The following is a 22,438-nucleotide window of genomic DNA, read 5'->3' as shown; positions in this document are numbered from 1 at the left end:
AGACCTGACCCTGGGAGGATGGAGGGAGAGGAGCTGGGCGCTCACCTCGCTCACGCTCACGTTGTAGCCGAAGGGGCTGTCGATGACAGGGGGGTTGTCGTTGACATCAAGGATGTTCACTCGTAGAACATGCTCCTTCCTCCGCGGGGGAACGCCGCCATCCGACGCTTGGATCTGTGGTCGGGGGTGGATTTTTGAGGGATAAAGTGCTATTTTGAAGCTCACAGCTCCTAGCAAACAGCCTTGGCGCTCAAAGCAGAAACTCAGGGGGTGAGGGGGGAGATTTGGTGCTGACCCGTAAGGTGTAGTGATCCAGCAGCTCCCGGTCCAGCGGCCGTGCCACAAACACCTCACCGTAGGTGCTGTTGGTGGTACGGATCTCAAAAGCCCGGCCGATATTTCCCGACGTCAGCGAGAAAGTCACCTGGAAGCATCAGAGAGAAAGGAAACCAGGGCAGGCAGAGTGATGCTGAGGAGGAAGAAGGGAAAGGAGACCCTAGAAAAATAAATCCAGCATGTCTCCCAACATGTGTCAGCTTTCGAAAAGCTCCAATGTAGTGGGATCCACAGGTGTGCTGGCTTATTGCAGCACCCCAAAGCAAATGGGGCCGACCCCCCAGCAGCTCCCATGCTGCCAGCAATTTCTGTTACTACAGGTGATGGGATCTCATTAATGATCGTTTGCAGGGTAATGAAAATAACAAATGTCAGAGAGCTTCCTGCTCAGCCTGCCAAGGACTTTGCTGCTGGCCCCCACGGCAGGAGAGGCCACAGCTGCTTTTCAGATTGCAGGGCTCCTTTGGACACTTGTCCCACAGAGCTCTTTGCCCCAGAGAGCCCAAGGATGATGCTTTACCTCTCCTGCTGCCTTGCCTGGGGACTCTTGGTACTGACTGCACAACCCCCCCAAAACCACTGGCATTAATGACCAGAGTTTGCTCTCACAGGGACACAGGGAAGGGTTGGGAGGATGCTGGCAGGGGGATCTGTGTGTCAGTGAAACACTACACACAGCCTCAAAGAGACCCACACGGGTAATTGAATCCAGCTCCTGGTCCTGCCCAGGAAAACCCCAGGAATCACACCACGTGTCTGAGAGCATCATCCAAATGTCTCCCTACCTACCTGGCCATTCTTGCCTGCATCTGGATCTCGGGCCAGCACCAGGGCCACCCTCTTGCCCACGGCACTGTCCTCGGCCACGCTGACAGACGAGTCAGAGGTGATGTCAAACTGGGGGCTGTTGTCGTTCTCGTCCAGGATGGTGATGGTCACCTGTGAGGGGGGCATGGCACTCAGGGCATGGACAGGAGCCAGAGCTCTGCCCAGCTGGCAATGACAGCCACCCTGACACCCTGGCACACCACTGATACACCACACCCCTGTGAGGTGCCAACAGTGTGTCACCCATCCCCACTGGGAATGATGCAGCTGTTTGAGCCCAGGAGCTGAAGTTACATCCTTGCCAGCGAAAGAGGAGGAGGATGAGGGGAAGGAGGGACACTTGGAGGCTGTAAAAACAGTTGGAAGGCTGCTGCAGCTTTCAAGCAGCGTATTTTTTAGTGGAACATCCTCTGGTTTTTATCCTCCAAATAGCCAGGCACAGAGCAGCTCAGGCTGCTGCAGGGTGACCCTTTCCTACTAAACTTTTCACTAGCAGTGATTTCATCCATGCTCACAGCAGCAGGGTCAGGTAGGATTTGCTCGGTGGGCACAAAGAAGGCAGAGCTGAGTGTCTTTAACTCAACGAGGGCAAGCTGGGTGTGGAGGAGACCTGAGCTCCCTCCTGGAAAAAGGCACATGATGCTTGAAGGGGACCTGACACCTTGGACACAATTGGGCAGAGGAAATGCTCTCATCGAGTTTGTAATTAAAGTGCTTCAGGGCAACACAGAAATGAGAGAGGAAGCACCTTTCTGTTCCCGGGGATTTATTTATGGGTGCCCCAAGCTCCCAGGTGCGGCCAGCCTGAATGCAACAACATCCCGGGAGGAAGCTGGGGAGAGAGCTCTGCGCCCTGGGGTGATTCAGTTATTGTTGCTGCTGAATTCAAAACCGAGAGCCAGGAGCAGGGAGAGCTCATTCAGTCCCTGCGGCAGATCCGGCAGCTGCTGTCCCGAGTGCCGGATCGGGGAGCCGGGATTCTGCTCGGCAGCAGCAGAGCCTCACAGGGCTGCCCCACGTCCTGGGGGTGGCAGGGAGGCTGGTGCTGGTGGCACAAGGCTGGAGAGCTCCACCCCAGTCCCTCAGTGTGGACCTTGGGAGGGATTCTGGTCCCCAGCACGATGAACACGCTTACCTTCTGTTGGAGGAAAGCAGAGGGAGAAACAGAGAACACAAACAATGAGGAGTTAGTGAGGGATGAGGAAGTGTGGGTTAACCCTGCATCCTACCACAGCAGTATCTGGGGTCATGGGTGCCCCTCTGCAGCCATTTGGAGGCTCCAGGATTGGGACATCTCTTTGTTTTTTTCTAGCTAAGGTTGGCATATCTGCCCCTGATCCTGGGAGAGGTTCAGTACAGAGAGCAGAGCCATTGGCACCCATGGGCTGGCCCTGCACCCAGCAGAGAAATGCAAATCAACCCCAGCCCAGCTGCCTGTGAAACTGCTAAATACAACCCTCTGAAACACAAACCACTGTGGAGTATTTCAAGGCCCCTAAATTTACCTCCTTCAAAACTGTTTTAGCAGGTTTGCCCCCAAAACAGGGTTTCTGGACCCTCCTGGAAGCTGGAGCAGAAAGCTCCGCTAGGACAGGCTGTCCTGGGAGATGGAGATGACAGTGGATGGTGGGGAAACTGGGAGAAGCTACTCACCACCGTGGAGTCAATCTTTGGTCCTCCATCATCAGCCACCACTGTCAAGGTGTAGAAATCCCCTTTCTCTCGGTCCACCTGGCCTTTCACCGTGATCACACCCTGCCAAGCATGAGCAACAGCTGTGCTGGCCACCAAAACCAAAGCTCACAGTGTCCAAACAAGCCAGGAGGGTCCACGCCGTGGCTGCTTACCGTGATCCCATTGATTTTGAAGAGGGAGAGCGCTTGGGGGTTGGTGTTGGGGTCGAACTTGTAGGTGATCTGGTTGAGGTTGTCGATGGAGCGAGCCTGGACGCGGAGCACCTCGGAGCCCAGGGGGATGTTCTCCATGATCACGGCCTCGTAGCTGCTGTTGGAGAACTGCACGGCCTCGTCCAGCTCGTTCAGCAGGCTGACGTACACGCTGCAGAAGCCCTGGTTGTTGGGGGGCGCTTGGTCCGTGGCAGAGACATTCATCAGGTAGCTGGTTTTGGTCTCGTAGTCCAGGTACTCTATGGTTGTGATGAGGCCTGTGCTCTCGTCGATCTCGAACTTCCCTTCTGCGCCCGACACGATTTTGTAGCTCACCAGACCCCCGTTCCCTGGGGAGGAAGCAGGAACCGTGGTGCTGGCTGGACCAAGCACCCCGAAGAGGCAGCCCCTGCTGATACCTCCCCGCAGCAGAGCCCATCCCGTGGGATTTCAGCCCAGCCAAGCCGGGATCTGTGCGGTGGCCGATCTCACCGCCCTCCCCCACACTGGGCTCTTCCCTCCCTGCCCTTCCCACCTGTGTCTCGGTCGGTGGCCCGGACCACCGCCACCGAGGTCCCAATTCCCGCCGTCTCCCGCAGCCCCAGGCGGTTGTACTGGCGCTGGGTGAACACCGGCACCTCGTCGTTGACGTCCTCCACGTACACGATCACCTGGGAAGCCCCGGAGAAACCATGCGTGAACCGGGCGAGCTTGGGAAACAAACCCTTCATGGTGCTCGTGGAGAAACATTTCAGTGTTCAGAGCCAGGCTGGACAGGGCTCGGAGCACCTGGGCTAGTGGAGGTGTGCTTGACAATGGCAGGGGGGTTGGAACTAGGGGAGATTTAAGGTTCCCTCCAACTCAACCCATTCCATGACCCTGTGACAACCTCTTCTTCAAACACCACGTGATGGAGAGTGAACACAAGGGGCTTAACATCAGAGATTTAAACAAGCCCTGTGGGTCAGAGTGAGTCAGTCTTTCCCTGCTGGGGGGAAGGTGCACTGGGTACATTAATTCCTCCATCCTCTGGGATCCCGTGATCAAACCCCTGGAGACCTCGCAGCACAGAAACGTTGGACACTCGGTGGGAAATTTTTTGCTCCAAGTTCAGTGCTGTTTCCCCAGGGAACACATTTCCTTCTCCTGGTTTTCTGCTTGCTGCTGGTGCCGGGGGCACTTCACACTCAGCCAGAGCCCACCCCACCACAGGTCTAAGAATAGATGCAGCTGGAGGGCTGGATTTGTGGGAACCGTGGGAAGCTGCTGTGCCGCAGCTGAAGACTGCCACCACTGGCTCCCGGATTATTTAAATAGTGCCTGGCCAGGACACATGGTTTTCAACAGGCTGAGGCTCAGCTTTTCTTCCCAGCAGCAGAGCTGCATCTCACTGAGCGAGCAGGACTCCCTCTGAGTGACTGCTGCACTCCGCAGCCTAACGGCACCGAAACATCACAGGAAAAAGGAAAAATTAAACAAAGCCCCCACCAACAAGCTCTTCTTTACCCATGAGCAGTCCCCAGAGACTTTCCATGCCAGATCTTTCTGATTTCCTGTACAACTGCAAGCCCTGGAAAGGACCAACATCGCGAACGCTTTGCGCGAGCGGCTCTGCCATTCAGCCCGCGGGGGCTGCGAGGTCCTTACCCGCACGGAGCTCCTCATGGGCCCCTGCTCCGTGTTGTAGGCCTCCACCTCCAGCACGTGGGAGGAGTTCTGCTCCCTGTCCAGGTGCCGCACACCTCGCATCACCAGCCCCGTGCTGGGATTGATGCGGAAGTGGTTGTACTCATTTCCTGGAAATGGGGAAAAAACGAGAGGGATGTTGCCCACTGCCTCCACACCCATCCTGCTGACACACTGAGCCCTCTCTGGGGAGGCTCTTTTGGAGGGAGATTATTGAGCAAAACTTCAGCCCCATCTCCTCTGGCTACATCAGGTTCAGCTACATCAGTGTTTGGCCCTGGATCAGGTCAGGAGGAGCTACAGAATCTCAACAAATCGGAAAAATGTGGATGTGTTGGAGTGAGCCCACAGGAGGTCACAAAGATACTCTGAGGGCTGGAGCAGCTCTGCTCTGGATCCAGGCTGGGAGGGAAGTTCAGCCTGGAGAAGAGAGAAGGCTCTGGGGAGACCCTGAGCCCCTTTCCAGTGCCTACAGGGGCTCCAAGAGCGCTGGAGAGGGACCTGGGACAAGGGCCTGGAGTGACAGGACCAGTGGGAATGGCTTTAGACTGAAAGAGGGCAGGGATAGATGGGATATTGGAATTAAATTCTTCCCTGTGAGGGAGGTGAGGCCCTGGCACAGGGTGCCCAGAGGAGTTGCCCAGAGGCTGCTCCATCCCTGGAGGTATCCAAGGCCATGGAGCATGCTGGGGTAGTGGAAGGTGTCCCTGCCCATGGCAGGGGGTTGGAATGAGGTGAACTTTAATATCCCTTCCAACTCAAACCATTCTGTGATGTTAGGATTCTATCTAGCAGTCTATCCATGACAAATCACTCCCCAGAAATGAGCCCTAGAGCTGAATTTTGCATAGGGTTGGGAGAAATGGTTCAGTGGGCTCCAAAGTGCAAAAGGATGGCGAGCTCAACCTCCTGAGGCTGGGCAGAGACTGGGACAAACTCCCTGATGCACGAAGGGGCACTGGACTTACCCTTGACAATCCTGTACCACACTCTCCCGTTAATGCCTTCGTCTGCATCGGTGGCTTTCACCTTCATGAGAAAAGCAGAGGAGTAGAGGTCAAAGGCAGAGAATTCCAGATTAGGATGAGTCCTCCTACCCTGCCGAAGCTGGACATCCTTCTCCTCCACCTGAGCGGGGGAGCTTACCAGATACAAAGCCAAGTAAGTTGCCCTGCCCTTGTCACTGGACAGCAGGGACAGTGGGCTCAGGAGCCCTTGGCTGCTGGATTCAGGTGGGAGCTGAGCCTCAGGACCACACCACAGATCCCACAGGTCTGTGTGCTGGAGGAGATGCCTCCATCAATCCTGCCCTGCCTTCCACTGCTTGTCCCAGTGGTGCTGCCGCCAGGGATGGAGCCTTGCTGGGATGATTCGTGCTGGGCAGGGGGAGCTGCTCCCATGCCTGGTGGGCAGCAAGCCCATGGCATCCTGGTGAGTCACCCAAGCAGCAGCACTTGGAAAAACTGCCAAAGGAATTGTGAATGCAACCAGCCCAGAGCATTCTTGTGAGCCCCTGAGCAGGAGTGGGAGCAGCCCTAGGCTCTGATGCACTGCACAGTCCTGGCACAGACCGAGTCTGCCATCCGCCCTGGGAAAACCAAGGCACGGGTCCCCTCTGGTGTCACTGAACCAGACTGCAGTGCTTTCCCTAAACCCCAGCCAGCAGTCTGCAGCTGGGAAGCAGGACCTGGCAGTGACCAGCAGAGCTTCCAGTCTAGCTGGCACTGGGCCCTTGCATCTTCTCTTGGAAAAACCCACTCCCCACAAAGCAACCAAAGCTCGACCGCAGCATGGCTGCTCACAAATCACCAGGGTGAGGATGCCAGGAATGCCTGAGCCTTTATTCTCTCCCTGCTTCCCTCTGCAAGGCGTCTTCCTACAATACCACCCAGCAGTTCCTTTTTCCTGGGAAGTTTTGTACCCAGATTTATGTAGGGAAGAGGAAAGGTTGCTGCAAAGGATGCACGTGCAGTGGGAACAGTGAGGGAATTCACCCCCAGCCCCACACAACGCTCACAGGAATCAAAGATGCTCCTCTGAAATGTGGTTTTGGGGTACCTTGAACTGCTCTTGCTCCTTTCCACCAAGCCCCCCAGCATCAGCAGAAAACTTGGAAAATACTGACCTCTATCTGGATTTCTCATCCCTGTGCCCACACATGCTCTTTTCCTCTGTCCCAGACCAGTTTATCTCTTGCTTGTGGCTTATTCCACGTTCCACCAAGAGCTTCCTTTCTCAGCAGGGAGTTCTCCCTCCCAGACCAGCTCTTTCACCTGCTGGGCTCCTGAGGCAGAGCTGGGCTGTCTCCTCTCCCATGGGGTGCACGGGCCCCACAACAGCAGGCAAGCGATGCCCAGGCAGACCAGCTGCCTTGGCACGGCACAGGGAAAAGCTATCATGTAGCCAGAGCAGGAAAACAAAGGGATGGGAGGCAAAACCTTTCAGCTTTTGGTGCCATTCCTTGCCCCACTGTGCCCAGGAGAGGGCATTTCAGGATGAGCCAACTGCACCTTGCAAACAGTCCTTGGGCCATCCTCTTCCCAGCTCACCCAAGCCTGAAGCTCTGGTACATAAACTAGGTGATACGGGTCATTTGTTTTTTATTAAAAATCGGGAGTTTGCACTAAAGCAGGGCGTGCTCCTGCCAACCCGCAGCCTGAGGAAAGCTTGGCTGCTGCTGGTTTGACCTGCTGAGGTCCCAAAGGAGAAGTGGTACTTTGACAAACTGTCCCAGCCTCAGGAAAACAATGGCACTGCAGGGCAAGCAGAGGGAGAAAAGCTCTTTCTGCTGCAGGTGGAAAGCACCTGGTGCAGCCAAGCTGAGCTCCAGCCTAATTTATCCCTCTGCTACGGGGTGGGCTGCAGGCACAGCCAGCCTGTCACAGCCCCATCTGGGGGAAAGGTGTCAGAAGAGGATGAGAAGGGGCAACAAAAGAAAGGGAAAAAAGTCGATCTTCTGGGAGCAGGCATGTGGAGGGCAGGTGCCAGCCCTCCCACCACGGGGGGCTCAGCCCACGATTTAGTCATCCTCCAGGGACAAATCCTGAGGAAACGCATCCCAGGGGGCTGGAGCCCAGCAGGGGACACAGGCCGGCAGGACGCAGCTCCGGGGCACCACAGAGCTGGCAAAGCTCGGGAAGGGGCTCGGGGCCCCTTGGCTTTGCTCGCCCAGGCTGTCCCCAGCCGGCCGCGCCCCTGTGCCACCCTCGCGAAGGGAGGAGGGGGCTGGCAGGCGGCAGAGCGCGGTGCGAGGCAAGGCGCCGGGAGAGCGGCCGGCACAGCCAGAGGTAGGGAGCCCAAAGCCCGCGGCAAAGCCCCTGAGGTCACCCCGGGGCTGAGCCGGAGCCCGGCTGCAGAGCTGCCTCCCTCGGCCTGGGGAGAGCGCTGGAGATGGGCGGGGATGCAGAGCTCGGGGTGGCACGGGCGCACATCCCTCCTCCCTTCCCAGCCGCGTTGCTCTGTCTCTCCCGGCGATGGGAGAGGGGCAAGGTCCTGTGGAGGCGGCTCTGCCGATTATCAGCGAGGCTGGTGGGGAGCAGCATCGCTCAGGGCCCGGGGGACCCAGGCAGCCGCGGGGCTGCTACTGCCCAGCATCACCTCCTCCTGCGAGCCCGTGGAAAGATTTAGTGCACTGGGAAAGGTTGGGGAGCTCCAGGAAAAGTGTTGCTAAGCAAGCTGGGGAGGGGAATAAGAGCTGTTTTTCATGGGAGCTGTGCCACTGGCAGTGCCTGAAAACAGGCTTTTCTTTGCAGGAGTTTGAGGAAAGGGAGGGAGAGCATACGGAAAAACTGCCGAGCTAGGCAGCTGGGCCAGGCCAGGGAGCAGTGCCTGGCGCTGGGCAGAATAACCCTCTCTGCTGCACGAGAATAATTCTTTTTTTTTTTTTCTACCATTCCGCCTTTCTCAGGGGCATTTTACCTCTTGCAATGTCTCTTTTTCCCCCTCTGATCCTCATCTGCCTCGCGGCCAATGCTGGAGCCCGAGTGCTCACGGGGATGTGTCAGATCGGGAGCTGATCAGGCAGGGATGAACCTCTGGGGAGGATTTCCAAGACAGGAAAATCTCTTTTAACCCACCAGGGTGAAGAATATGGAGCCTGGGTGGGACAGTGATGCTGGGAAGGGGCAATGCCATGAAAGCTCTGCCAGCTGAGCTGGGTGCGAGGAGAACCAGGGTGTGACTGAAAAAGCCTGGGAAAACATCGGTGTGATCCCTCCTGATGGGTTCCTATGGAACAATGTCAAGTGAATTTAAAAGACAAACTCTGCAGCCATGAGCAAGGGAGCAAAAACAACCCGAAGGAATTAAAGAGCCTGAAGGGATTGTCCACACCCCCTCGGCTGGCTCTCAAGGAACAATGCAAGGTCACCACGTGCAGTCGGTAAATGCCAGCTTTAAGGTAGCCCTGGAAACCTTGGTTCAGGCTGCCTGTGGTGGGGGACACGCTGCAGCCCTGCCTGCTGGCTCCCCTGCCCTGGGCAGCACAGAGGAGCCTGGCCATGGAGCAGGGGTTCTTGGGATTGCTGCTCTGTTCCCAAAGCTGAGGGGAAGGGATGGGGCTGGTTAAGGATAAAAAATTAAGGATAAATTTGCATTTGGGGTGAAGAGAGGAAAAAACATCACTGCGGAGGAGGTGACCAGAGCTCCATGTCTAGGACTGCCTGCAATGCACACAGGGGTTCACCCTCTCAAATGCTGACCCATTTGTTTTTTGCATTTCCCATTTTCCAGGCACAGACCTGGCTCTGACCCATGGAAACAGCACCATCTCCCCAAAGACCCCCAAGCTCTGAGCAGGCTGATACACCCTTAGTGATTAAAGCCATGCCACTGATGTCTGCTCTCCACTTTTTGGAATGTTTTATGGTGAATGTTTGGCTGTGCCTTACACACACCTGTGTCACTTTGGCATGGTGGCTGCAAGAGCAGACCCAGAGACCCTGGCAGCCCCTGCAGCCCTGCCTTTCCCCTCCTAAGATCTTGGTTTTAAATTGGCTCAATGCAAATCCCAGTTTAGCAGGAGATTGCCCAGCCACAGACCAGTGAGACAGCTCTCCCACATCTCCACAGGAAAATCAGCATAATAAAGCTTTACCTCCAGCACACAGGCTGGAGCACCAGGAGCATTGCAGAGGGTTGGCACAAACAGGATTTCCTCAGCCCTTGGCTTCTCATCTCCATCTGGAGAGATGCCAGCCTCTGGCACAGCCTGGCTGGGGCTGGGGATGTGCACGTGAGCAAAAAAGTGGCTGCAAAATGCTTTTGGGAGGATCTGACCCACTGGAGAAGGGAGGGGACCATCTCCACCAGGTGTTGGGTAAGAGCTGTCACTGCTAGCACTTCGGGAAACTGGTTTGCATCACCAGTGACATGTCTGAGCCTGAAAGCAGGTCAGCAAAATGCCTGCACGAGGATTTTTGGCATGAGTTAGGGTGAGGGTGTTACTCTTCACCACTGCAAAATAATAAAGTGCTAGTACAATACCACAGCTTGATTGGGGACTTTTCAGGGCACAGGCTCAAACAACTGTCCAATTTCTTTGGGAGAATAATGACAAAAACCCCAAATGACAGCCAATTCAACAAACTCACATTTCTGGGGAACAGAGGAGAACCAAACCTCAGCAGCTTAGGGGGAGGATTTTGAGCTTTCCGTAGTACATGGATATTTATCTCTTCCAGAAAATCTTCATGCAATGCGTGTGTGCTCCCTGCAAGTGTCCCCCAGAGGCCGTGGCAGAAATAGTGGTAGATTTCTTTGCCAGGTGGTTTTGCACTTCACTTCAGGGTGGTACTTTGCAAGTGTAAACCCCACCTCTGTGCTTTGCCTCCTGGCAAAGCTGATGGACACCTCCTGTCCCCCTGTGCCACTGAGAACATGGCTGGGAGAATCTTGGGTATGAAGAATCCATCAGTTTAACCAGAGGGTGGCTGTCTGTCCAGCTCCCACGTGGTAATTGCCTGTGCCACTTCTCTGTATCACCTTGCAGGGAAGATGAGCACAGAGGACTCTGGCAATGGGACCTCCCCGACCCCACCTCTCCTTCTGGAGCCAGTGCCACCCAGTGCCACATCCCCTGAGGTGACAGACTGGCTGCTCATCATCGTTGGGCTGGTCTGCATCTTCCTGGTCCTGGCCACCCTCCTCGCCTTCGTCACCCTCTGCAAGGTGGCGGCGCCGGGCCGGTCCCTCTCCGGCCCCCGGGAGTGCCTGCCCCACCACCCCGTGGATGCCAGCCAGCCCCAGCTGAGGCTCTGGAAGCGCCTGGGCTCCCTGAGGTGCTCCATCAGCAGCTTCAGGAGGAGCCAGCTGCTGTCTCAGGGCCCGCTGGCCTGTCCCAGAGGCTTCTCCGCCAGCCAGGACTGGGACATCATGGAGTCCACCAAAATGTGACCTTGCCCTGCTACTCTTTTCCAAGCTTTTGGCTCACTTCTCAAGCGTTCCTTGGTATCCTGAGACCCTTTGAGAAACTCATTTCCAGGCAGTGGCTCTGTGAGGTGACAGGAGATTTTGCAACGTCAGATTCCCAAATGCTTTCCAGGTTACGGCTTCCTGCCAGGGAAGGTGGAGGCATCCAAGCTACACCCACGCACAGCTACCACCCGGTGGTCCAAAAAAATCCTGCTGCTTCATTTCTTTTGGAGCACATTGTGCAACTTGGGCTCCACCTGAACAAACAGCCTGGAAGAGAGTGGGAGCACCCTGGCTACCTGAAGAGAGGCAGCCCAGGGCAAAGCTGCTCCACAGAAAGCAATCCTCAGTGGAAGCTTCCCCCCGAGCAGGTGAGGGAAGCTCTTGACCCCACGTGCTGCCTGGTCCCTCACCCTCCTCCATGCAGTGAGCTGTGGGTTGCTGTGGTCAGTGCATTCCCATTCCTGCTCTTTGGCCCTGCTCTGCCTGGTTTTGGGAGAAAGGGATGGGGAAACATTCAGAAACTCTCCTGCTGCCCTGGGGATATGGGGATGCATTTGAAAGGAGAGACCTTCGGTACAAATGGTTCACACTGAAGGTGTAAATTAAACTAAAGCTGGGTGATGGCTCATTTGTGTTTCTCTTCCATGCTATTCTGTGGAAAAACAACTTCCCCCAATTACTTCCTCTCCTTTGCCATGGACTTCCAAGGGCATCCCCATCTTTTGGGAAGTGGGTTCTAAGAAAGGGCACTTTGCTGCCAGTCAGACTCGAGTTCCCTCCCTTCCTCCAGTTTGCCACATCGGCTCAATTTTAGGATTCCTGTGCAGGGACACAGCTCCATCCTGGGATCGCAAACTGATGCCTGATCCCAGAGAGATCAGGTACACCGTGCCATGGCACAACAGGTGATGAGGAACCACAGGATCCCTTGGGAGCAGACACAGGCTCCCAGCAAACCTTTGTTGCAGGAGGCAAAAGGCTCCTTTCTTCTCTGCCGGTGACTCATCCTGCCTGCCACAGCCAGGGACAAAGCTGTCCCTTTCCCGGTGCCGGCAGAGGTATTGAAGGCAGGAGGAGCCTTCCCAGGGCCCTCTGCAAAGAGCCTTTGGTGCCCGCTCCAGAAGAGCCCTGGGTTTGAAGGGGTGGTGGAAGCTTGTGTGAATGCCTGCATTCATTCCGTGCTCACTGAGCCATTCAGCTCTGCCCACCGCTCCCTCAAAGAGGAACAAAATTGAAAGCAAACTCCAAAGGCTTTTCTCCCTCTCCGAGCGTTTCCCCCCCTCTCCGAGCATCTCTTTGCAGGCACTCTTCTCCCTTCCCATGGGGAGCTCTGCTTGGGAGGAGGGAGAAAGCAGGGATGTAGCCAAAGTGGCCTCGCCAGCACAGGGCTTGGCTCTTCTCCTCTCAGCCCCTGCAGAAATGGGGTGAGTTTCTTAATTTTCCCTTTTCTTTGCTGCCTTCTCCCTGGCATGCACAGCCTGGACTGGCAGAGGAGCGGATGAGCAAGAACGCATCTCACCCTGCCCGGGGGAAAACACAGGGAGAGAAAATCTCTGCCCTGGCCTTCCAGCAGCTCCTGGTCAGGCACAGTTGGTGGGGGCCTCCCACCTCCCACCCCAGGGTCCCAGGGAAGGGCCACGTGCCTGCACGATGCTGCTGGCAGGCGGGATGTCCTCGGGGACGCTGACTTCATAGCTGCTCTGCAGGAAGATGGGTCTGTTGTCGTTGACATCCAGCACAGTCACGTACACCGTGGCAGTCCCGGTGCGCCGGTTCCCCGCGGGGCCATTGTCTGTAGGGACAGAAAGGTGAGGGAGGGAGTTCACTCACCTCCTCTTTGCACAGGTGGTGCTCAGCCCGTGGCTGCTCAAATAACAGGATTGAGATTTCTAAACTAAAACATTTCATCTTTTTGCAGCTTTCAAATCCCACGTGGAACCATGAGTTTCTGGTTTTTGTTTTTCCCTTCCTGTTTTGAAAGAAAAAGTCAAACCACTCCCAAGCTCTGCCATGGAGCCCAGTGAGGCTGGAAATGCAACTGATCATTAGAGAGGATTTGCAATTCCATACACCAAGTGAAGGGACCGCTGGAGCCAGGGATTTGGGAGATGAAGACAGCCTGATGAATCTTCCATAGCTGCAGCTCAGCTCACAGTCAAAGAGCACCAGGATGGGTTGATGTTCAGTAGACAAGGACATGGCAGCACAGCTCTCGGATTTGCCAGGAAGAATGAGGCACTGGGAAGCAGGCATTGGGGCTGGATTTTTCAACGTGCCTGATTTGTAGGGAGCACTAAACCCACCCATCTGGGAGCCTGTGGGACCTGGGAAAACACAGGCAGTGTGATCCCATGGGAAGGGCACCCTTTGCCCTTTGGGATCCAGTCCTGTGTGCCCAGGCAGTGAAGCATCCCTGCTGCAGCCCCTGTGGCACCTGCAATGCTGTGCCCCCAGCATTTCTGACCAGGCCACTTACTTCTCCTTTCAAAAGGGACATCCAAGTCCTCTGTGAACAGGCACATCATTATAAAGCTCTGGGGATGACAGCCAAGCTGAGTTGGGCACATGGACCCTCTGCCTGTGCCAGGTGGCTCAGGGTTAATCAGCAGCCACAGAGCCAAGGGCTGGCATGGCAGGAGGGGAACGATGCTGTGGCGTTGGCATTTTTGAGTAGAGTGCTGCCCTGGCCAGTGTGGAACCTCTCAGGAACAGGGGACCTGCCTTCCCTAGGTGAAAGGGAGAGCACCTCAGAGGTTGCTGCCCCTCTGACAAACTTGCAAGGCAGCTTGAAATGTGCAAGGTCACCACAGGTGGCTGTGTGGCAGTGGGATCCCTGGGAAGTCCTTACCAATGGCCTCCAGGATCAGTGTGTAGGATGCCACGGTCTCCCTGTCCAGACTCACGACTGTCCTGACCACCCCGTCCCTGAAGCCGACGCTGAATTTGCCATCCTGGTTCCCACCTGCAGCAAAGCACAAGTAGAACAGAAATTTGGAATGGGTTGGGTTGGGATGGGAGGGACTCTAAAGATTATCCTATTCCAACACCTCATTGTGGGCAGGGACACCCACTAGACCAGGCTGCTCCAAGCTCTGTCTAAGCTGGCCTTGAACACCTCCAGGGATGAAGCATCCACTACTTCCCTGGACAGCCTGTCCTAACACCTGGCTACCCTTTCAGTGAAGAAATTTCTCCCAATATCTAATCTGAACCTTCCCTGGTGCAGCTTGAGGCCACTTCCTCAGATACTGTGGCCTGGGCATAGGGTCAGCCCAGCTGTGCAAGGACGTTTTGTACCTTGTCCCTGGCAGAGCACCTTCCCTCTGCCTCACGGCACAGGAAAAATCCAATGGCCATAGGAAAAGCTGGATCATTTCCTGAATGCTTTGAAGCAAACTGGGGTAACTTTGCATGTGACCCATGGTACCTGTGGGACAACACACCCTGTTTCACCTATGGAGAGGCAGGAGAGGCCAGAACAGCAGGCTGCTATTGTGGGAAAAATGACTCTCTGGTGACACTTCTGTTTTTACCCTCTTCCTGAGGGTTCAGTGTGCAGTTTGCAAGTCAAACCGTGGCCAGGGGATTCCCCAGCCTCCTGCAGGTGCTGCAGCTGTGGGGCGAGCAGGGCACTGCCTGGGTGGCACTGCTGCCCACCCAACCCCACCTGCCCACAGGGCTACGAAAATGCCCCAAAATTCCATTTATGCATTCCAACCATAAACAGTGCTGAAAGCCACCCCAGCCCTTGCTCCCTAGCCGTGTTCTGCCCATCCTCAGGCTTTTCCAGGGGCAGCAGAGTGGTCAGCGTGGCCGGGAGCCAGGCGGGGCCGTTCAGCAGAGGGCGATGCCGGACAAGGTTTGGAGGGGCTGGGAACGGCAGAGCTGAGTGCAGAACACCCTGGCCGAGATCTGGGGCAGCCTGTGCCTTCCTGCAACCCAAGTTCCTGCTCTGGCATGGGGCTCACACCTGTGATGAAGTAGCTGAGCTCAGCGTTCAGCCCGATGTCGGCATCCGTGCAGTTGAGCCGGACCACTTTGAAATCCCGGGCCACGTCCTCGGGCAGGGACACGTTGTAGACAGCAGGGAAGAAGGTGGGGTTCTCGTCGTTCACGTCCAGAACTGAAAAGGGAGAGCAGAGCTGAGTGTCCTGCCAGGGCTGCCCCTCCTGCAGATGCCAGGCTGGGCTCCCAAACCTCCCGCCTGCTGCTCTCAGCAGCCCAGGGCATGCTCTGCCCGACTCTCCCTGCCATTTTGCAGTGGGGGTGCCTGCAGAGTGGCTGCAGGCTGTATTTGGTTGCCTCTGACACACACAGATCACCCTCCTCACGGGCAAAAAACCATTACGTCACTGAAATTCAAGTTACTATTTTCACCAAGCCTGTATCCATCCTCATTCAAAGCAATATCTGGGGCTTAAATATAAGCTCAGTATTTCCTGGGGTATGGCAGAGACCAGGAACTTCTTTTCCAAACTCAGGCCTGAGGACAATCCAGGGTCAGTTTTTTTTCCAGATGACGCTTATCCTTTTTCAGCACAAGACTTGCACGAAGCCAGTAAACAGCAAGGCATTAAATTAAAGGCAGGCCTCGCAATAAGGCTCCAGCTCTGAACTGGGATTGCGTGGGCTGTCCAGGCACGCAGCTGATGGGAATCACATGCCGAAGCAAAAGAAAAAGCAACACTGGGGATGGGGTTATGGAGAAAAAAAAAAAAGGTTAATTTTGGGGGCCCTGCCAGAAACACCACATTTTCTCCATCTCTGCAGTGTGTTGATAGCAGACACGGAGCCTGTGGGGACGGAGCCATCCCTATGGCACAAAGCCAGACCTGATCCTGTTTCCAGGCCTCAGTGAGTCTCCTACAGACACTGCCTTTCCTCCAGTGAGGTCTGACACCGTGGGGGTCTTGCTGCACCCACCTTTGACAGTGAGGGTGCTGGTGGAGCTCTTGGCGGGCGTGCCGGCGTCGCTGGCCACCACCCGCAGGAAATACTCGGGGATCCTCTCCCTGTCCAGCACAGCTGTGGAGGTGACCAGCCCGCCGGTGCTGTTGATGAGGAAATCCATGCGGGGCATCCCCACCTGCATGCGGTACGACACCTGCCCGTTGGGGCCCTCGTCCAGGTCGATGGCCACCACCTGGTGGGGAGAGCACCCTGATCATCTCCTGGCCGTGGAAGTCATGGTACAGAAATCCCGAGTGCCTCTGGCCCCGGGGATGCTGGCAGGGATGAAATGGCCTTGGAGGATCCTCCCTAGCCGGGGTGAGCCCACGGAGTAAAGATGCACAACCCCTTCTGCATCCCCCCTGTTCCACTGCTAGGGGATGGCAAAGAGAAGGAGATGGAGAGGATGGAGGAGATGGAGAAGATGCGGAGAAGAGAGAGGATGAGCTGCTAGCCCGCTTTGCAGAAGCCATGGCAGCAGCTCCCAGCGTGAGGAATGGCAGCAGTGGGACACGCTCACCTGGAAGACAGAGGAGCCTGCGGGAAGGCCCTCGGCGATCTCAGCAACAAAGGGCAGGTTTTGGAAAGTGGGGTCATTGTCGTTCAGGTCCAGCAGGTTGACAAAAACTGTGGCACTGCTGGTGGCTCTCAGGGGTGGCCTCCCACCTGTGGAGGCCAGGAATGGGGTTGCAAGGTAAATGCTTGAGCTGCTTCCACCCCTTCCCCTAAAAAGGAGCCCTCACCTGCTACACAGACAGGAGTGCAGGATGGGGTTATGGACCTGATTTGTCATGCATGATCTGCCACCAGTGGACACTTAGAATTCCAGAATGGTTTGGGTTGGAAGGGACCTTCGACATAACCTAATTCCGACCCTCTGCCATGGGCAGGGACAGCTTCCACTAGACCAAGCCCCATCCAATCTGGCGTGGGACACTCAGGATTAGAGCAGGCACAGCTTCTCTAGGCAGCCTCTCCCACCACCTTCTTAGTAAAGAATTTTCTCCCTACATCTAATCTCCACCTCTCCTCTTTTGGTTTAAAACCATTCCCCTTTGTCCTGAAAAGAAAGAATTATCTTTGTATATCTATCTTTTTTCCTATGAAAAGTTTCCCTATGGCAATATTTCCAGAGAAAAGCCCATCAGCTCTGTTTCCCTCACCTGCTCAATTGATTTTCTGGGATGGCAATGGAGCAGAGCTGAGGGGGAGGGAGAGTTCCTGCCTCTCAGGCACATTCTCAGGGCTGCTACATGAATGACTGCGCTCACATTTTGAGACGTTTTTAGTTTGTTTTAGCAGCAGGTTTAAAGCTACTCCCATTTCTTCGCCTCAAAAACACTCCTGTTCAGAACAGGAGAGAAGAAAACAGAAGAGACTTTGCCATAAAGGCAAAATCAGGCTGGGGAAGGTTCAGCTCAGCAGCTGAAGCGGGCAGTGTGGGGTGGGAGCTTACAGTCGGTGACGGACACCACAATCCTGCGCATGAGCTGGGCCTCCTGGGCGTTGGGATTCTCCCGGTCCAGAAGCACGCCCGAGGTGCGGATCTTGCCTGTGGTGCTGTTGAGGCTGTAGAACTTGTTGGGAGGCCGGATGCTGTACACCACCGTGCCGTTCTCCCCCAGGTCCGGGTCCACAGCCACCACCTGCCGTGGGGGAACAGCACAAAATGACAGGAATTCACTCCCTGGGGAGTCCCCACGGGGAATTGCTGCTGTCGAGTTTGGCCTCCCTGCAGCAGCAGCAGCAAGGAGTTCTTCTTCCTCCACCCAGCTCTGTATTTTCATGACATTTGCAGGGATTTTGCACCCTCCAGACCTCTGCTGTGGTGTTAAATCTCCCCAAAATTGGCCTGTGAGCACAGGAGATAATGGCATGACAAGACACAAATGTGCAGCCATCAAACTGGATTTTCCACCTTTTGAATAACACCAGCTAAAAAAGAGGACCCTTTGGAAAAATAAAGTAAATGGGACAAAGAGGCACGCTGAGGAACTTGTGCTGCCACGTCAAGAATGCTGGGAATAATTCCTTGGTGGAGTTCTCCATGCCAGATATTTTGTGCTTTATTGCTCTCCCTGTGACCTTTTTAATTACAGGGGACATTTACGTTGAAAACCACCCCAATTTCACTGCCCTTATAACTTCCCCAGCTCCCGCTGCTCATCCTGCAGCTGAATTTACATCGGATCGGTGACAAAATAATTATTTTCCCAGCAACTAATTGGGTTGTCAAAGGCAAGATGACTTCAAGCTGGCACTGAACAGCAGGGCTGAAGGAGAGAAAACCACTGTGCTCTGGCTCGGGCAGCACTGCCAGACCCTTCTCCCCCTTCAAAAAAAGTCCCTTTTTTTTTTCTTTTTTTTCTTTTTTTTTTTTAGCCTTCCTCCTTATATGATTTTAGGGATTCTCTTCACTTTCCCCTCATTTATTTTCCATTTTGTTCCCGTCATTTCTCTCTTGGCATGATGGAATAGAAGCCTCCCCCTCTTCTTGTCTTTTATTTTACCAGAGGGACTTGAAAGGCTGTAAATCAAAGTCTCTCCGAGAGGTCCTTGAAGGAGGTCACAGGCAAGGCTAAGAAAAGGAGGATTTGGCCAAAATCCACACAATTTGGAGAGGAGAAAAAAAAAATCCCAGCAGGGAGAAGAAACACAGGGGATGGGCAGCAGCAGGGAAACTCAGGAGTAAGTTTTTAAATGGAATTCTGCAAGATGGCGCTGGACTGAAGGTGACACTGGTGACACCCGTTTGTAGGTGACCCCTTGCTCCAGCCAACCCTTGGTACAACCACCACCCTGCCTCACACATACCGTGGTGACATCTGAGTTGGGGGGGGTCATTTCCACCAGGTTAATGAAGTATGGCTCGTCCTTCCAGGTGGGGTAGTTGTCATTGATGTCCAGCAGCGTGATGTTCACCTGGGAGAGAGCAAGGAGGCAAAGCTGCTGCAGGAGGCACAGGCTCCTGAGGCGTGGAACGTCCCCTGGGTGTACCCAACGTGTGTTTCAGGCTGTGGCAGTCACCATCCCCCAGGGGATTTAATAGTTGTGGCACCTGGGGACATGGGTTAGTGCTGGGCTTGGCAGCGCTGAGGGAATGGCTGGACCCGGTCCTCTTAGAGACCTTTTCCAACCTGAATTATTCTATGGTTTTGTGATGCTGTGTTCACCCTCTGGAGGCAAAACCTGCAAGAAAATCAACATCCTGTAACTTTGCAGCCAAGGCTCCTCGGGCATAGCCAAACTGGGTTTTGTTCCCGTGTATTTACCACAGTTAAGAGCAAGCACAGGGCACAAGGTGTGTCTTCAAACAGCTCTTTCACTGGAAGGGAGAAGAAAATCAGTGGGGCAGAAGATGCAGTGGGAATGTGGCAGGAAGGAAAAGTCTGAGTGGCTGGTAAAAAGCGACAGAAAAAAAAAAAAACAAGAATGAATGAGAAATCAGGAGAGGCTATGGAACACAGGGGGTGGGAGATGTGAAGACAAGAGCAGGGGCGAGGATGGTGCCCTAAAGTGTTACCTGTCCTCATTTTCCGTGTGACAAATGGCATCCCAGTGACAGCAGTGAGCTTGTGGGCTGCATCTTGCTGCCTGGGAGTCTCTCACCTCCCCACCGCATCCATTTCTCCCCAGCCTGTGGGGCTCTACAGGTGGCAGAGGGAAAGGGTGCAGCTCCAGGGGAGCCCCTGGCAGCCCCCATCCCTCAGCAGGCCCTAGTGGAGGTTTTTCCTGGGATCTTCTCTGCTGCCACTCGCTGTGTCCCGCTGTCACACCAGGCTGAGCTGCTGGTGCCACCCCGTGGTAGAAGAGGCCAGTCTGGACACCTCGGTCTCCAGGGACAAGCCAAGGCACCATGCAGGTCCCTGGGGAAGATTGCTGGCCCACCCCTACTCCGAGCAGCTCGTGTGCTTTACATCACCTGGGGACCTTGCAAGGCCCCTGAATGGACCTTTATTCACAATCAAAAATTATTATTTTGAGTGCCAGGTGTACATCCCAGCAGATAAACTTACTCTGCTGCCCTAGTCTCACTGAGTTTTAATATTCTTTAACATTTTAAGGATCAGGAGGCACCTTCCCCCCCCCCCCCCCGCCCTTGTTTTGTCTTTTAACAAGGCTAATAAGAGAACACAATCCCATCTGGAGCCCCAAAGGAGATCTCAGCATTCCACACTCCATGCTGGTGCCCAGCCAAGGCCATCACTGGGAGGTTCCATAGGGAGCTTCCAGTCTGATGGCCCTTGGCAGGAGGGACAATTGTTTTAGGGCTGTTCCTCAGCACAACCACACATTTTTCTGCATCGCCTTGTGTTCTGTGGGGCATCTCTCCTGCAACCCCAATGAGCATCCCAGGAGCATCCAAATGAATGAAATGTCCAAAGAAATGTGATGCCATAAGCAGTGAGAGAGAATAATGGAATAGCTAGGGTTGGAAAAGACCTTTAAGGTCATCAAGTGCACCAAGGATTGGCTTTTGATCTCCTGGTATTTCCTGTTGGCTTTGCCAACATAGGGGTTCCCTGATGCCTGAAAAGGGCAAGGCAAAGCACAAGGCTTCAAGGTGCAGCTCTACCACAACCTTCCCAGGAGCACAGGCATTCCAGACTGGCTGGAAGCCCTTGAGCCAGGCCTCGTGGAATAATCACTGTACCTGCAGGCTCTCCGAGTAAGCCCCTTCTCAAGAGAACAAAGGGAGCTGAACAAAGGGAGCTTTCTGCAGGTCAAATAGGTCTCATTACCACATCCACAGGCTCTGGAAAGTCAAGTGGCTCCTGTGTGAGTGGTTTTCCAGGAAAGCAAGCTGATTTCAAGCTCACACCACCCGGGCAGTCATTCTGGGAGCCACAGCAGGGGTGGCGTGGAGGGCAGGAGCCATTGTGTGCTCTTCACACAGCGAAAATGAAACATTACAGCTCTCCACAGTCCCGGGTGGGCACCGGTGGCTCAGGGAGATGGGAATTCTTCCCACACTCACCATAGCAATGCCTGTCTTCTGATGGTGCCCCACGCCTCCATCCACTGCCCGGACAATGAGGATGTACTCGGATTTGGCCTCCCGGTCCAGCAAAGATGTTGTGGTGATCTCTCCTGCAGCCACAGGAAATGACAAGGTTAAAAAAGAAATAGTTAAAACCAAGGTCAGGATAATACACAAATGGGCCCTTTTTTGGATCCAAAAGCAGCTTTCTTGGATCAGGCAGCTCCTGAACTAACAGGAACCCTCACAGCCAAGGCTTTCCTTAGGCTGAGGAGCTGAGTTTCCACAGATGCCTCTGCTGAAGCTGGAGCTCTCAGGTTGGCTGAGCAAATGGTAGTGCCTGAAATCTGGTGAATCCCTCAAACTGAGGGAGTCCTAAGCAGGCTGACTGGGGGAGAGGAGAGAAGGGTGAGGGTGAAAGAGAGAGCTGAAAAGAAAAGGGCAGAGCAAGTCCAGAGGCTCACCTGAGCGAGCATTGATCCGAAAATGCGAGGAGCCTTCCAGGGAGTAGATGATTGACTCCTGCCCATACTCCCTGGACCGGTCCATGTCGGTGGCATTGAGAAACAGCACTGTGGCTCCTTGGGGGAGGCAGAAATGAGGACTGGGATGAGCCAGAACTGCCCTGTGCCCCTACACTGCTCCTGCAGGTCACCCAGACAGAAGGTCCCTTCTCCTGCACATGCACAAAGTGTCCAAACCCCCAGGCCCCACAGCTATGAGACTTTACCTCCCCAAAAGGGATCACCCACCCCATTCAGGCCCTCCTGGGAGCCCAGGGAAGGAGCAGGGGTGTGTCCTGTACCTGCCATAATGTCCTCCATGACAGTTATCACATAGGAGGGCTTGCTGAACGTGGGGGGATTGTCGTTTTCATCCTGAAGCAAAGAGAAAGTCGAGAGGCTGGTTGGGAAAAAGGCAAAATGGTCAAGCAGCTCCAAGAGTCTGTTATGGGGATGCTCCTGGGTGGCTGCATCTCAAGGTGGGACCCGTTTAAGATGCCAACCAGGGGAAGGGGGCCCTGGGGGATGAGGCATGGGGGGCTGAGCTCAGGGTTTCACTGTGGAGGTGGCTGAGGCTGAGGGGAGATGACTGCTCTGTGAGCCCTGCAGTGGGGATGGTACTGACTACCCCATCACCTCATGAGCCAGCACGGGGCTGAGGAACCACCACCACGGACAGAGGAGCATCCTCTGAGCTGCTCCTGACTCTGCCATAAGCCTGGAAAGCCTCAGGCACCACATGAAGCACCACATGAAGCACCACATGAAGCACCACATGAAGCATCGTGCACAGACCTGATCCTCTCTCCCTGCAGAGTACAGGGGTGGCTCAGTGCTCCAGGTCATCCTGGCCA

At 55.0% G+C, this 22,438-nt stretch overlaps 2 protein-coding genes across 3 annotated transcripts in view; one reads left to right on the top strand and one right to left on the bottom strand.

Annotated features, from left to right (window-relative positions):
• CDH23 (cadherin related 23) overlaps window positions 1-22,438 on the bottom strand; it is a 186,496-nt gene that overhangs the window by 34,629 nt on the left and 129,429 nt on the right. Inside the window, exons 18-36 of the mRNA XM_077784783.2 lie at window positions 21,887-21,959; window positions 21,546-21,662; window positions 21,079-21,191; window positions 18,915-19,022; window positions 17,557-17,746; window positions 16,621-16,766; window positions 16,074-16,293; window positions 15,121-15,273; window positions 13,999-14,112; window positions 12,794-12,942; window positions 5,705-5,765; window positions 4,698-4,846; window positions 3,586-3,721; window positions 3,012-3,400; window positions 2,818-2,919; window positions 2,300-2,302; window positions 1,126-1,275; window positions 296-424; window positions 46-174 (exon numbers count right to left, since the gene is read on the bottom strand). Of these exons, the coding sequence (XP_077640909.2) occupies window positions 46-174; window positions 296-424; window positions 1,126-1,275; window positions 2,300-2,302; window positions 2,818-2,919; window positions 3,012-3,400; window positions 3,586-3,721; window positions 4,698-4,846; window positions 5,705-5,765; window positions 12,794-12,942; window positions 13,999-14,112; window positions 15,121-15,273; window positions 16,074-16,293; window positions 16,621-16,766; window positions 17,557-17,746; window positions 18,915-19,022; window positions 21,079-21,191; window positions 21,546-21,662; window positions 21,887-21,959 (2,631 nt within the window). The remainder of the gene's footprint in view (window positions 1-45; window positions 175-295; window positions 425-1,125; window positions 1,276-2,299; window positions 2,303-2,817; window positions 2,920-3,011; window positions 3,401-3,585; window positions 3,722-4,697; window positions 4,847-5,704; window positions 5,766-12,793; window positions 12,943-13,998; window positions 14,113-15,120; window positions 15,274-16,073; window positions 16,294-16,620; window positions 16,767-17,556; window positions 17,747-18,914; window positions 19,023-21,078; window positions 21,192-21,545; window positions 21,663-21,886; window positions 21,960-22,438) is intronic.
• On the top strand, window positions 7,976-11,778 carry C6H10orf105 (chromosome 6 C10orf105 homolog). Of its 2 annotated transcripts, XM_085583779.1 has the most exons (3): window positions 7,981-8,023; window positions 8,816-9,117; window positions 10,726-11,778. In XM_085583779.1, exon 3 carries the CDS (start codon window positions 10,731-10,733, stop codon window positions 11,127-11,129), a length of 399 nt encoding a protein of 132 aa, XP_085439905.1. In that variant the 5' UTR covers window positions 7,981-8,023; window positions 8,816-9,117; window positions 10,726-10,730; the 3' UTR covers window positions 11,130-11,778. The 2 variants fall into 2 exon arrangements, with proteins under 2 accessions (XP_021384782.3, XP_085439905.1); XM_021529107.3 differs by lacking the exon at window positions 8,816-9,117 and having other exon boundaries at window positions 7,976-8,023.

This window comes from Lonchura striata, chromosome 6, assembly GCF_050655825.1.
Source record: "Lonchura striata isolate lonStrDom1 chromosome 6, ASM5065582v1, whole genome shotgun sequence".
Lineage (NCBI taxonomy): Eukaryota > Metazoa > Chordata > Aves > Passeriformes > Estrildidae > Lonchura > Lonchura striata.
Note: the sequence above shows the minus strand (reverse complement) of the source record. Positions and strands in the feature narration are given on the sequence as shown.